This window comes from Rhopilema esculentum, chromosome 21, assembly GCF_057945365.1.
Source record: "Rhopilema esculentum isolate cy_ngs chromosome 21, ASM5794536v1, whole genome shotgun sequence".
NCBI lineage: Eukaryota > Metazoa > Cnidaria > Scyphozoa > Rhizostomeae > Rhizostomatidae > Rhopilema > Rhopilema esculentum.
Genome location: NC_142835.1, coordinates 2,227,504 through 2,241,452, shown reverse-complemented (window position 1 = coordinate 2,241,452; position 13,949 = coordinate 2,227,504). Strand labels below are relative to the sequence as shown.

At 33.8% G+C, this 13,949-nt stretch overlaps 2 protein-coding genes across 2 annotated transcripts; one reads left to right on the top strand and one right to left on the bottom strand.

Moving 5' to 3' along the window:
* Positions 1-599: 599 nt before the first annotated feature.
* On the bottom strand, positions 600-2,012 carry LOC148957563 (uncharacterized). The gene is made up of 3 exons (XM_089114758.1): positions 1,854-2,012; positions 1,284-1,423; positions 600-779 (listed from the first exon to the last, which is right to left on the bottom strand). Exons 1-3 carry the CDS (start codon positions 1,920-1,922, stop codon positions 749-751), a joined length of 240 nt encoding a protein of 79 aa, XP_088970884.1. The 5' UTR covers positions 1,923-2,012; the 3' UTR covers positions 600-748.
* Positions 2,013-2,024: 12 nt separating this feature from the next.
* Positions 2,025-12,640, top strand: LOC135684948 (vacuolar protein sorting-associated protein 26C). The gene is made up of 11 exons (XM_065200660.2): positions 2,025-2,183; positions 3,939-4,138; positions 5,012-5,105; positions 5,562-5,642; positions 6,792-6,866; positions 7,278-7,358; positions 8,030-8,099; positions 8,768-8,794; positions 9,295-9,317; positions 9,595-9,697; positions 11,516-12,640. The coding sequence occupies exons 1-11, from the start codon at positions 2,130-2,132 to the stop codon at positions 11,599-11,601; spliced, it is 894 nt and encodes a 297-aa protein (XP_065056732.2). The 5' UTR covers positions 2,025-2,129; the 3' UTR covers positions 11,602-12,640.
* Positions 12,641-13,949: the final 1,309 nt, after the last annotated feature.

Here is a 13,949-nt window from a genome sequence, read left to right as displayed (position 1 = left end):
GAACGCCACACCTTGAAAAGTGGCATTCATTAGAAAACACACCAAACAAGAGTTAAGGAATTTATTATATGCTTACTATTCAAAAGCCATGAAAGTTTTATCTCATAGAGACGAGAACTCTGACTGAGAGGGATATTGACATTCCTTGACTTGACATTCTTTTTATCCTTTATCGATTTTTTCTTGTCATTTTTCATTTGACAAACTTTTCATTTTGTATTGAACGCGACCCTCTGATGAATGCTGCCCTCTATTGAACGCCACATCCAAAATTTTGGGTTTGTAATAAACACAGCAGCGTTCTTTAGAGGAAATACAGTACCTGAATATGCCTAATAATTTATACATAATTATGCATGTCAGCATCAACATTAATCCATACATACTAAGGCATGCTACCATCCTATATAACAGGTAGCTAAGTTCAAAACAGGGCTCAAACTATGCTTGTTTTTGTTTACCATAATGCATGTTGGATATAGGCTATCCTGTTTAAATATTCTTGTATTACTTTTATAATTATTTTGTTTTGTAAAAGTTTGCTAAAGGTTTGAGAACCTTGCTGCAATGAAACTAGACCATATCATAAAAAACAACACTTTGTTTTCATTTGATTCATTTATTTTTATATACACATAAACTCAAGCTCACCAATTTCAGCAAAAATGCATTTTGATAATAGCAATCAGCTTAATTAAATTTTTATTCACAATATAAAATACACTCCTCTTTATAACTGTCATATTTTTCAACCAACAGAGCTCACAGTTTTCCTCCATCTACAATCAAATAAAAAAATCTATCAATCAACTAAAAAAGACTTAAGGGCAACCAGACTAAAGAATTTTCCTGCCAGATAATTACCATACAATCTTTTGTGGAGCCATGCAAGACTTCTTATTCAAATACCATAAATATTCATTGTGTAACAAGATGCAACAATATACTTATTCTTGCCGTTTTTCTTTTGCATTTTTATATGATTGAAAGCATCTTTGCCATTAAACTAAACTGAACATATAATGTTATGTTGCCCACCCAAAGTTCCTGTCAGTTTTAGTTCAGACTGCTCCCAAAAACCAAATTTTTAATTGGCTGGCCTGTGCAAATATTAAAGTCTTCAGTCTGGTAGAGCAAGGTGAATTGCATCTGAAGCCTTATAATCAGCACTTAGATATCTATATAGGTCTAGAGAGCAATATCTATGCACATTTTTAAATTGGATCAAAGGACTGGATAAGACAGCACTTTTAAATCATCAAAGAAGAAACTCAATACAGTACCTGAAAAATCGAATTATTTTATTTGGAAATCTAAAAGCTCCTTTCACTAGTTCTGCTCTATTTCTCAGCGCATCCCTATTCGAGGATACTCTCTTATTGAATTCGACAAATCTTCTATACAATCTTGGGAAACCATATGTCTAAGGGAAAAGTAAAACGAATTAGTGCTTTAAAAGTAAAACAGCAAAAAAACCTACAATGAACACCCATTAGAACAAATACTTAGCTTTTGCTGTCAGATCTAGTGGCCATTTATCTAACGATTTGTAAACAGGCAGACAGTTGTAAACACACAACAAATATTCTATTTTCAATTCAATTGAAATAAAATTTGTGAATATAGGCTAGAAATAATCATGCAAGCCTATAAAGAATATAAACTGTAAATCTCAGTTTTTCATATCCTAGAATTATCGTTTACATACTTAGAAAGGCATTTGGTTATCGTTTAAAACATGAAAAATACCAAAGTTCTGTTTTTTGCAGCCGTGCCCTGTGGCACGTGGTGCATTAAATGCGCTCAAAAGATGGTCAGGGCTCAAGCTAAGACAACAAGCTAGGAAAAATTACCCTTCCTATTGCATAAACGGTTGCTTTCTTCCCAAATGATACAGCTATCAACGCAAGTATCTTTTCCATTTCATACGGTGACCACTCCAGCACTCAAACACACCATCGCATCATGCAGCCATATTAATTTTAATTTTCAAGCGGCTACGCAATAGCCTCGTATCTGTTGGGTTGCATTCCCAGAACCTCATTCTGAACTATACAGAAGATGGTTTAAAAATAGGAAATGAAGTTTTTGAAACCCAAATCAAATAGCAGATTTTCTTAAACGAGCAGATGGCATCACTTGATATCAAATTGAAGAAAGTGAATAAAATCTATAAAGAATTGGTATGAAATTTCTCTGTTTGATGGACATATGTTTCTGAAAATAAATAGGGTATAGGGTCAAAGTATAGTCTATGATATAGTTTTTAAAAAAATAATAAGAAGCTAAGTAAGATCAAGATTTTACTTGATGTTTTGTTGATTTTAGTACTAAAAGTTTCTAAAGGGTTACTTAGATACCAGTTTACAATATTGGAAACACAAAGATGCAATATGAATTAATTTTTTTATGACCAAAGAATCATCTTATCTTTAACCAGTTTTGGATTCCATGGCAGCTGCACTCCCGGCGAGAGATTTTTTTGTAAAATAATGGGTGCAATCTTGCACACCCAAAAGATGGGCGTGGTTTGGGCGTGTTTTTGGATGTGGCTCAAATTAGAAAGTTTTTTCAAATATGGCATAATGACTTTTTAAATTTGTCCACAACTGAGATGGGAAAAGAATGTGTCATTCTATATTGAGTGATCCACTTTACATTAGGATCAGCAAAAAGTTTTCAGTGGGGCTGAGGCAAAACCAGAAAGGAAAGGCACTCTTGCAAGGGAAGCAAGCAGAACATTTTTGTGACCCCTTTCTTTAGATTGGCTGCAGCAGAATACACTGCAGAATATTCTTTGTGCAGTCATTTTCTTGCAGTTCTTCCACTATTACTCTGTTCCAATTGTTTCATTGTCACATTTTCCTATTATTTCCATTCTATAAACAGATTACTATCATTCAACTATAAACAAATAAGTTCCATTCTTAAAATGGAATTCCTTTTTATGAGGTTTCCTAGACATCAAAGACCTTAGGCAATTTGCCTCCTTGGCCCCCTCTCCATGGTCCTGCTAGTGATATCATGTTTTTGGCCTTTTTAAACATTATTTTTTTAAATTATCTCTTTACTTGCCAAATCTTTAGGAATTTGAACAACAGCCACTGATGGTAGTGGTAGGTAAGCATAATTCAACTCTAAATCATGAATGTCCCAAAGATGTAAAATTGATGTAAACAGGAAAAGTGCTGGACAAAATATGCACATACTAAAGAATCGTTGATAAATTTAATGCACACTCAAATGTGCACACTTATCACAAATGCACTCTTGCACTCCCGGGTAATAGCTTGTGTACTCCTGGGTTCTCGTCGAAAACTGCCATGAAATCCAGACCGGATCTTTAAAAGATGGGTTTTTTTTATCTGGGTTTTGATCAGTTTCTTAATGGTTGAAGGTGATATTTATACTACAGTGTATAAGGGGAACCTGTAACATAAAAACTAACAAGACACTCCACACTAGGCCTTAATTTTACTGATCTGTTAACTGTTCATTTGAAGTTTACAAGAGGACTTCTCAATACATCCTGAAATTGATACATTCATCAAATTTTGTTAAATTTTGTTTGATAAAGAATTATGTTCATTTGATATATTGCATCTATTAAATGAACTGGTTGGTATCCTGATAAATTGCAGAGTCATCTGCTAAATAAACTTTGCAATGACCTATCAAGTCATATTCTGCATAAAGCTTTCATATTCAATGAAAGAGGGACAACAGAAAGTGCATATAACCCATTTGGGAGCAAAAACTTAGCAAGAATAACCTAAAACATATTCATACTTATGTTTCTGCTGTAAAACCGTCCTACAAAGCACCCTCTGAAGACATGCTTTCATCAAATTTTGACAGAGCTATAGAGTTAGACATTGTCTTTAACAGGTAAATGCTTTTTGTTTGGTTGATTAATTCTGAATACTTTCTTCCACCAGGAACATATTACAGGGCTGATTGTTATCCAAAGCAAAAATGATATAGTTCACAATGGGGTAACTTTGTTCATAGAAGGATCTGTAAGCATGCAGCTTAGTGCAAAGAGCGTTGGTCTCTTTGAGGCATTCTACAATTCTGTTAAGCCAATCACTTTGCTTAGTGGCAACATTGAAATAGCAAAACCTGGCAAAATCCCAAGGTAAGCATTTTAATTAGTTTGTTTTTTAAATATTTATTGCTATAAAGTGCGTGTTAGCCATTTATTGGCAGTAGAAACTTCACTGACTGTTGATATCCATATTGAAAGTATGTTTTTTTAATTCCCCTACAAAAGCATGCTACAGGTAAACTACTAGCAAAGCAACTCAAAACCAATGCTGGGAATGATACCCCAAGGAAAAAAAGTTGCAACTACCCCCAGACTGTTGGACATAAGAGTTCTGATCAGAATGTTTTATTTCATTTAAGATGAATAGTTTGGATGGCTAGTAAGGGGGGAGGGGAGGATTTTTGTAATAGGTACCTTGTTTTTATTTTTAGGAAGATACATAAACTTTAATGCTGTATGTTCTCTTTAAAGAAAATGGGAAACTCAAGTTTTTTTAGAGACAAAGCTCTGTCCATCTGTATTTGAAGAAAAAGGCCTTTAGATGCCTCAATCTGATAATAATTTCTCGAGTATTTGATTCAGAAATGTGCCATTATATGTAAAACAGATAAATGATCTTAATGGAAATCAGTATTTAGCAATTAATGGTAATCAGTAACAACTAACTATTACAATGTTTTGTTAAGAATTTCACCCTTCAATCCAATGAGCCATCTTTTTTGACACTTTGCTTCCTTTCTGCTGCTGTGGTTCTTGTAGAGGAGAAAATATTAACAAGGGCATTAATTTCCTGGAATATTATTCTTCAAACAAATTGGAGGGGGGAGGGTTGTTTCTTTTTTAAATCATGTTTCTTTGCCTTAAATTACATCTCTAAAACTAATACAAGAATTTTTAAATATGATGCATATCTTGGTAATGCTTTTTGTTTCCAATGACATAATGACATTTTTGTAATTATAGTGGAAAAACAGAGATACCATTTGATATTGTTCTGAAACCACATGGAAACCGGCATCTGTATGAGACATATCATGGTGTTTTCATCAACATTCAGGTAAATTTATTTAATGTTCAAAAAGAATAGTGATGTCCATGATATATCATTTAGAAGTATATACGGCAAGTAACATATAGTTTTATATGACATGAATATAAATGTGCAATGAGCAAGTATAATAAGTTTTTAATGATTATGATATTATTTTTTTGCTGGTAAAACTAATTTGATCTTTCTTATAAGAAATCTTGATTGCTCAAACTATTATTAATGACATCTATTTTGGCTTTTGAAAAATATGGGAGAAACCTTGTTCACAGCGCCTCAAAATATTTGAAAAGTATCTGAAGCATTAGAAATGAAGATAATATTTATGGACTATGTTTTGTTGTGTAATACATACCTGTTTTGTTTTTTTATAGCAATAGATCAAAATTCCTGCAGTATGTATCCACTATTGTCTCTGGCTAGTCTATGATGTTCTTATCTTAATAAACACACATGTTTTTATAGTACACACTGAGATGTGAAATGAAAAGAACAATGTTAAACAAAGATCTCATCAAAACTTGCGAGTTTCTAGTTGAAGTGGATGTGAGTACTGTTGAATTTTACTTTTTTGAAATAAGTTAGGCTTGGATTCTGTTAGTTTGGCATTTGGGGCCTTGCTAAGCATTTCCTATTTTTCTCAGTATATGTCAACCCAGTCCATAAGAAGACCCTTTCATTTTTCTTTGGGAATACATGACTTTGGTAATACCCAGCATATAACTTAACCCACAAAAGTTGCTCCCATTCACTTTGAACGCTCAGTATTCTTTTACAATTGATAAAAAAACAATTTTTACTGCTCCCAGCTCAAAAATTATTTGTATTCAAAGAAAATTCTGCAGCTTTTATCTTGAATTGCACTTTGTACCTTATTCTATTGGCATTTTGAGTTTTAACTGTTCAAAATCTTGACACTCCTGAGAGAAAAACCACACTTCACACTGACCAATCAAAAGTTGTTCAAATTGAAATCTTTCACACTCAATACTTAATTTTATGGACCTTTATTTTACGGATCAAGTGACTGATATATGCTTAAAATGTGTTTATTTTCATTGGGAATATTGGAGTATTGGGAATAGTTGTCATATTGACCACCATCACAAGGTGCTCCACTTAGCTAAAACCTTACTGACTCATGTATGCCCTTACCTATGGTTTGTCTTCAAATACAGGAATGGATTTGTTCCTTTACATTTGTGTTAAAAAGGTTTTTAATCTGCTGTTATCAAGGGAAGCAGAAAGGCTGCATATTTAGAAAAATTATCCAGGTGGCCTAAAACCATCTTTGTGAATTGGGAACATGTCACACAAGAAAAGGTTCTGAAAAACAGAAATAGCTCGTTTTTAGAATGAAAGAAAATAAAAGGACAATATATATCAGTTTCAAGCCTTTGTTGCTATATTTTGTCTATGATGAATTCCTATTGTCATATCTTCTATGAAATTCTGACTGATTGATTGGTGGAAACAATGTATCAAAATTAGCTCTGTACTTCAGCACTTCATTGAGTGCTTTTCCATGCAGTCAGATTGTTTTTGTAGGGATAGTTTTCAGCTCCAGACCATCTTTTAAGAATCAACTTCTTTGTTCTTTTTTTAAAATTCTTAAAGAAATTCTCCTTCAGCATCAAAATTTTGCTTGTTGCTTAAATGTATTTTTAAGCAGGATTTATTATTATTCTCTTGCAGAGTCAAACACAAGAAGAACATTCGAAACCTTTAAACTTCTCAATTACACCAGACTCGTTACAAGGGGTTAGAGAGGTCTGCTCTATTTAAATTGATTTTAGACATTCGATAATGCTGCTTTGTCAGATTTTGAAATGCAAGCCTGTTATTTTGGATGGCCTATGTTGCTTTACATAATCTAAGTTTCCTATCTGTTAAGGGGCTTAGAATATTAAACTCCCCTCTCCTTCTTAAAATTTTTTGATAGCTAGTTGGCAAAACCTGAATGTAGGTGAAACGAGGACATTTTTGTCTTTATCTAATTTCCTTGTTCGTAGATTTATGATCAACCCTTTCCCTGTAAAGATTTCTTTTTTGATCAATTGCTTAACATATATAAGTACCATTCATTATGCCTAAGGTGCAGATTGTATTTATTGTAAGTGATCAAAATCATATTTTGTCACTTGCAAGTTGCAAGACCTCTAATCGACTCGTTTATGACAGAAATCAAAGATTCCACCATTTTACGTCACTGGAAAGTTGGATAGTGTTTTATGCCCAATAACAGAGCCATTTACGGGAGAGGTATGTTTATAATTTTTGGTTTTTATGTGTTAATTGTATAAAATTGCTATTATCATCAGAAGTAAAGGAAAACATTATTTATGTTGATATTTTTTATGCACCTGTTTAGTATGCTGTAAAGATTTTTATCAATAAGATTAGCTGGGGAGCTTTTCTCTGGGAATATCGAAGTCAATTTTTCAAGTGCAGCTCAAGAAAATGTGATCACTTCTTTGGGGAATTCTCCATGTATGTGCAATATGAAATGTGACTCTTTTCTGTCTGGAAGGGTTGCTTTTCAAAGGTCGTACGTAGTCATAAACTACGTAGCTATACGACTGAAACTGGCCCGTGCCAAACTCTTATAATAGCCGAATTGTATTTTGCTTTTAACATTGATCATTTCTGATCATTTATTTTTTCAATTACAAACTAAGTACTTGGTAACTTTTCGAGTTTAGCTCTTCATCAGGTGAGTTATGAGTTATGCTCGTCATACTTAGCTTTCTTTCATGTAAAAAGTCGTTATCTAATCGTATTAATTTTTGCTCATTATTAATCGACATAAAACACGCTGAACTACATTGATTATCAATATAATATGTAGAGCTACTCCCCGAGATACTCCCCCACTTCATATGTGTGTTGTAACTTCACTTGTGAATGCAACTAGTTCTTCTGTCCTGTTGCAGCTTGTACTAGAGAATTCTGATGCGACAATCAAATCGATTGAGCTGCAATTGGTCAGAGTTGAAACTTGCGGTAAGTTTTGTTTGTATTGAGTTTGGCAATCAAAACCCGCGCGCAGACTCTTCTTAGGGAAGACAAATAGCCCTTCAGATAACTCAGGGGTTTCATCACCGTGTCAAGCTCAATTTAGTCCAGGAGCAACAAACAGCGTAACTCTTTAGCCAGTGTCCCTAACAATAACTGTAATCTTTGGTGATGCACACATGAAGTTACATTATTGGTACAAAAATACAACCTAAGTCACAGGGATTTCGAACTGAAAAAATATTACTTTCATATTAACATCTTTAGATATTAAAATTGCTTTGAATCTTTTCTACACATGCAAGTTATAATTATCAAAACCCGTGTTGACTTCCCATCCTTTGAAAACTGCAGTAGGAACCATTCTATTCTGAATGTTCGGAATGTGTCCCGGGGTTGTGGAAAATGTTTTACTTCGCCTAAAAGATTGTGCTTCCAGCTTAGACTATAGCATTTTAATTAGAAATTTTGCCCAGTTTATTGACCTTTGCTCACCAGACCAGACCAGACACCCCTTGCGCTAATGCTACATATACGCTCGTCTCTTTGTTGAAACCAACTTTATTATTTTTTTCAAATGTCGATAAGAGATGAATTCTTTATTATCTTTATTGTGTTTATTGTTTTTTTGAAAACTATTAACCGCCATTTTTCAGGTTGTGCGGAGGGGTATGCTAAAGATGGTACGTAATTTTTAACTTACGTCGTATACTTTCAAGTTACAATGAATTTATTCCACCATTTTAATTCAGATATTTTAAAGATATTGGTTACAAAAAAGCGGCATGTTTCGCTTCTTATTTAGTTACATCCAATTTATATATACTGTTGTTTTCTATGTACCAGTAGCCCAGAATATTATTTAGATTTGATTTCACATATTTCTGGATATGAATAGAATTTTTCAATAGCTATTTGCATATTTTTCTAATCAGCATGTTTCATTCACCATGAGAACCATTGTCAACATTCCTTGACTTTTATTTAGCAAATTTTTCTTTCCACATTGTCTTTGAGAACTTGAACATCCAGTTTCTGAGATTTGAAAGCGACCCCCTAACAAAAGCCTGAAGAAATATGATATTTTGTTTGTTTTGAATTCGGTGCCTCTTGTATTTGAATCCTTTCCTTGAACTGACAATCCTTGAACAAATTAGAATTATTTGGAATATTTACTTTTCAGCAACGGAAATTCAGAACCTTCAGGTATATCTCTTAACTCCCTGTATTTATTGACATAAATTTTTTGACATTTTGAACCTCTTCCGTATTGCTTCTGTGTGTTCTTTTTGATAGTTCAAGTAATTTCTAGCAATTTGTAAGCCACAAAATTGAATATGCAATTATCTTTAGATTTTTATAGGTAATACGCTCTCTAGACATTTTGGAGTTAGGGCTACAACGCAAAGACAAGCTCCACAAATTCAATTAGAAATCCAAAGCAAAGTTTTGCTGCATCTTCAGGGAGCATCTTGTTTTTCAGATCGCTGAAGGTGACATCTGTCGTGGAATGTCAATACCAATTTACATGATTTTCCCAAGGCTGTTTACCTGTCCTACACTTGCGACAACTAATTTCAAAATTGGTAAGTAATTACTATGTGGCTATTTTAATCTTTCTCCTGAAACTAGTTTTCACGTGACATTCATTCATTCATTCATTCATTCATTCATTCATTCATTCATTCATTCATTCATTCATTCATTCATTCATTCATTCATTCATTCATTCATTCATTCATTCATTCATTCATTCATTCATTCATTCATTCATTCTTACAGTCATTCATTCATTTTAAACACTTAATGTTCCATACCATGCTCTTCAAATCACCAGAAACTGATGTCACACCCAAATTATATTACTAAACAAAACTTTGTTATGTTATCTCATTTTTGCACGAACTCAAAATTAATGCTCAAAATTACCTTCGATACCCGGACACCACACAACTGGTATCAAGCACCTTGAAAGGTTGTTGCCCTGTTGATGAATAGCGGAAAGTGGTAAGCACCTCAACAGGATCTAAATCAAAAGGACCCACATTTTGCCACATTGATTCTTTTATCCAAGAACACTATTAAGAACTGCTGTGAACATTCTATATGAACCCCACCAGTTCACCAGTCTGATTAATTAAGTAGTAAGAATTCCACGATATAAAGTGAAAGGTTTTTTGCAGAAGAGTTGCAAACTCTAACTAGACTGCAATTACTGGATTTTTTGCTCGTTTTTTCGCAGAAAGGGACGAAAGGATCGTTTCCTATTGTAATTCGTCAAGTTGTTTTTGCTACACTTTTTCGCATGCAGATGTGCGGCAGGTCATCACTCTAAGGAAATACGAACTTTTTGCGTAGGTGTCAGTGTGAAAACAGAACTAGACGTAGACATCGTGGAATTATGAAATCCCTCTCTGAAAAATGATTGTTGTTCGCAGTCGATATTGCAATGATAGGTGGTGGGCGGTACCAGATGTTATAAATCATGGATTTTAAGAGTAGAACCTGTTTTCAGATGTTATAGGGGATCTTCTGCGTGTGAACCCGAACTGAAAGTAGGTAGTTGTCTACCGTAAATGTTTTCGAAGCAAAGCGACTGTTGTTTTCATTTATGTCAACATTCAACAATCGCCATCCTACTAGCTTTCATTACACAGTTTGTCTAAAAAAGAAAGGAAATTCTGTTTCGTATAGATCATAGGGGAAAATTAGTACATAGGGCAGTTATGCTTTAAGGTGTTACGAAGAATCATCGTGATATTATGAAAGCATTTAATAATAATAATAGTAATAATAATGGTACAATCGAGCATATCCACTACAAGTGTGGCTCTTCAACTCTAAAATTAAAAGGAAAGTCAAATTACTGGTTCAGAAGTTAAAAAAAATAAAAGATATAAGCATTTGGATAAAAGAGGGTGCAAATTAGAGTCTACCATAAGAAAAACCTGATACAGCACTGGTACCTGTCACGTGCCAACGATTTCTTTCCTATGACACCTAAAAATCACCATCAGTTGAGTCGCAGTAAATAGCGACACTAGTCTTGATTTGTTTCGTCATGAATTGATAAAGAATATACCCGATATCTCTTCTTTGCTTTTTGCTTTAACATAGCAATATTTACATTGCCCATTAAAGAGAAATTTTTTCAATGAGAATTTATTGTCTTATGTCATAATCCCAAAATGTGTTTCATTATAGTGAGTTTTATTTCAAATGGTTGTGATTTTATTGACAAAACTAACCTCAAATTTGGTTGAAAATGTCTTATGTTAGAAACAAATGAACTGCTCCAATATATTTATCTTTTTCAAGCTATTTTAGAGATATATTTTAGAGTATAGTTGTCAATTTTTTGTTGTCACACGATTGTTCAGATGTCTCTTTTTCTTTGAATCCAGAATTTGAAGTCAATATTGTTATTGTCTTTGCTGACGATCATTTGGTGACGGAGAACTTTCCAATAAAAATTTACAGACCGCAATAAGTATTCGTATGATTTATAACTTGATTGTCTTTTATATTTGTTTGATGTATTAACGCTCTTTCTACTTGTATGAGGTAAGAAAAGTGAGAATTATTCATATCATAGACCAATAAACTAATGTTTTGAGCTATATAGTTTTAAGTGATAGTTCAATCGATTACGTCAATTTATCCTTTTTCGATCATAAATGTTCACAACAAGTGAACCTCTTACTCTTTAAAGCTCCCTGAAGAACAGTTCAAATTGGTTTACAGGGTCTAAATAATTGAATATTGATGGATTAATGACGGCAGTACACTGACGAAATGTATTCTGAAACGAGAAATTATATTTCTCAGAGGTTTATGCTAGTGGATATATTGGCAAAATTTTTAAACGCCAAAACTGATTTTCGTCCAGCCTTTCTTAAGTTATGGAAAAGTCGCCCACATTGTAGATTTGGGTTTTTGTTTCAATACGACAATAAATTCTTCCATTTTCAGCTCACCAAAACATTGCCCGTAATTGTCGATCTAGTAGAGCAATTTCTTTAACCCGTGAGACCGTCTCTTTATCCAGTTTAACGAACATAAAGTGAGATCTTGATCTTCAATCTAGCTGTTCAAAGTACCCGTCTTTTCTAACTCTTATACGTGTTCGTCTTTTGTGGGTAAGTATAATCTCAAATTCTTCCTATGTTATGATGGACTAAAGATATTACTAGTGCTTGCTATTGAGGTTTGAAGTTTTGAAAGCAAGTGCTAGCCCTTGTTCGAGTATAGGTCCACACTAATTACCCCATATATGCTTTCAATTATGGTCCAAATAGTTCTTCTAAAAAGATATGAAGATTTGTAGGAAATTGATTGTTCGTATTTCATATACTAGTGCAGCTACTAGATGCCACTAGATCCAAGATCTTATAAGAGTTGTTTAAGGTTGGTTATTATGCTGATTTATAATGCATTCCATATTAATTCTTTTATTGTTCGTTGTTTCGATTTTCAAATACCTTTGTATTCTACAAAACCCAGTATGATGAAACCTGAAAACCATAAAACGTGTCTGTTTTTATTCTCATGTTGAATTTCTGCCTGCTTCATTTAGGTTGAAAAGGGTTCTTGCCCTGCAAAACTGAGTGGTGCCCTGCAGACCTCGAAGCAAACGTTTGTCTATAGGTTACTAGTGAAAGCTTTACCAGTGTACATTTGTTTTTACCAAGGACAAACTTCTAAGCAAATCAAACTTGAAACTCCATTGCCTATGAAATATCTATTTCTCTACGTGAGCGTAAATTAAATTTGATTTTTCTTTGTAATAAAACTTGTATCTCATGGCATATGATTTCGGTGACATGATGTGGACAGCGCGATGGAATTGAGCCAGGGGGGGGGGAGCTAAAAATCAAGTTTGGTGAGGTGGGAAGACCCACCATGGTTGGGTCCGACGTGAAGAAAATTTTTGAAATTATATTTTGTAAAAGGGCTAAAAAGCATCTCCCAGACAAAAATTTAGCAAAATATTATACTGCTAGAAAAACTGATTATTGTTAATTGGGAAAAATAGGGAGGAGGGGTGTCATGCTAGAACTCTGGAGATAGACGTTGTGGAAGGGAAGAAACGGTAACCTTTCGTTTCAGATTGCACATTGTTGTGAATGACAGAGGAAGATGTTGTTTTGCTTGGGAGAAATTTATTTCCTGAACAGAAATGTGCAGTTTCTTGTCTCGAGAAGGCCATGTTTACACTTCCAAAATGAAAACATTGCAATGATACAGAAAGTGATTTACTGACTTAATGCAAATAAAAGAAAATAATAAAAATATACGTGAAAAAGTTAGTAATTAGATCAAACAAAATCGGCATCTTAACAGTTTATTCTCTTTCCATTTTATACACTGTTTTAAAAAGTAATAGAAACAATGACAAATATTTCCTATCTTGACCAAAGTGGGGGCCTTCAGCCCCATAGCCCCCTAAGTGGCACCGTGCCCGTCATGAAAATAACCTACAACTTAAATTAATTTGTGTGGACTCAACCTTGCCTTCATAAACATATGCATCAATCACTTTCGTTTTGCTGATAACTGAGCAAGCACCACGCATCCATTGGGCTAGCAGGGGCTATAGCCCCTCCACTTTTTTGCAATAATAGATAAGAAATATTTTTGGAAAGTTTACTCTAACTATGCTTTAGTGCAATCTTGGATAGTATACTCCTAAGTAGTAGCAGTTCTTCTTCACTGGGAACCCCTTTTGTTTATTTCTAGGTGTTTTTCTTGAAGTTTTATTATCCCCAAGCTAATTTTATCTATTTCTATAGCTATTGGTATATTTTCTGATCCAGAATGTTTATAAAACTTCCGTAG

Excerpts from the sequence above, each read along its gene's own strand:
- LOC148957563 (XM_089114758.1), bottom strand. The coding sequence starts at position 1,922 with ATGGAAAAGATACTTGCGTTGATAGCTGTATCATTTGGGAAGAAAGCA. Across the intron at positions 1,424-1,853 it reads CCGTTTATGCAATAGGAAGG|ACATATGGTTTCCCAAGATT; the intron begins GTAATTTTTCCT and ends CTTTTCCCTTAG. Across the intron at positions 780-1,283 it reads AAAATAATTCGATTTTTCAG|ATGGAGGAAAACTGTGAGCT; the intron begins GTACTGTATTGA and ends ATTTGATTGTAG.
- LOC135684948 (XM_065200660.2), top strand. The coding sequence starts at position 2,130 with ATGGCATCACTTGATATCAAATTGAAGAAAGTGAATAAAATCTATAAA. Across the intron at positions 8,795-9,294 it reads GGAGGGGTATGCTAAAGATG|CAACGGAAATTCAGAACCTT; the intron begins GTACGTAATTTT and ends TTTACTTTTCAG. Across the intron at positions 9,318-9,594 it reads CGGAAATTCAGAACCTTCAG|ATCGCTGAAGGTGACATCTG; the intron begins GTATATCTCTTA and ends CTTGTTTTTCAG.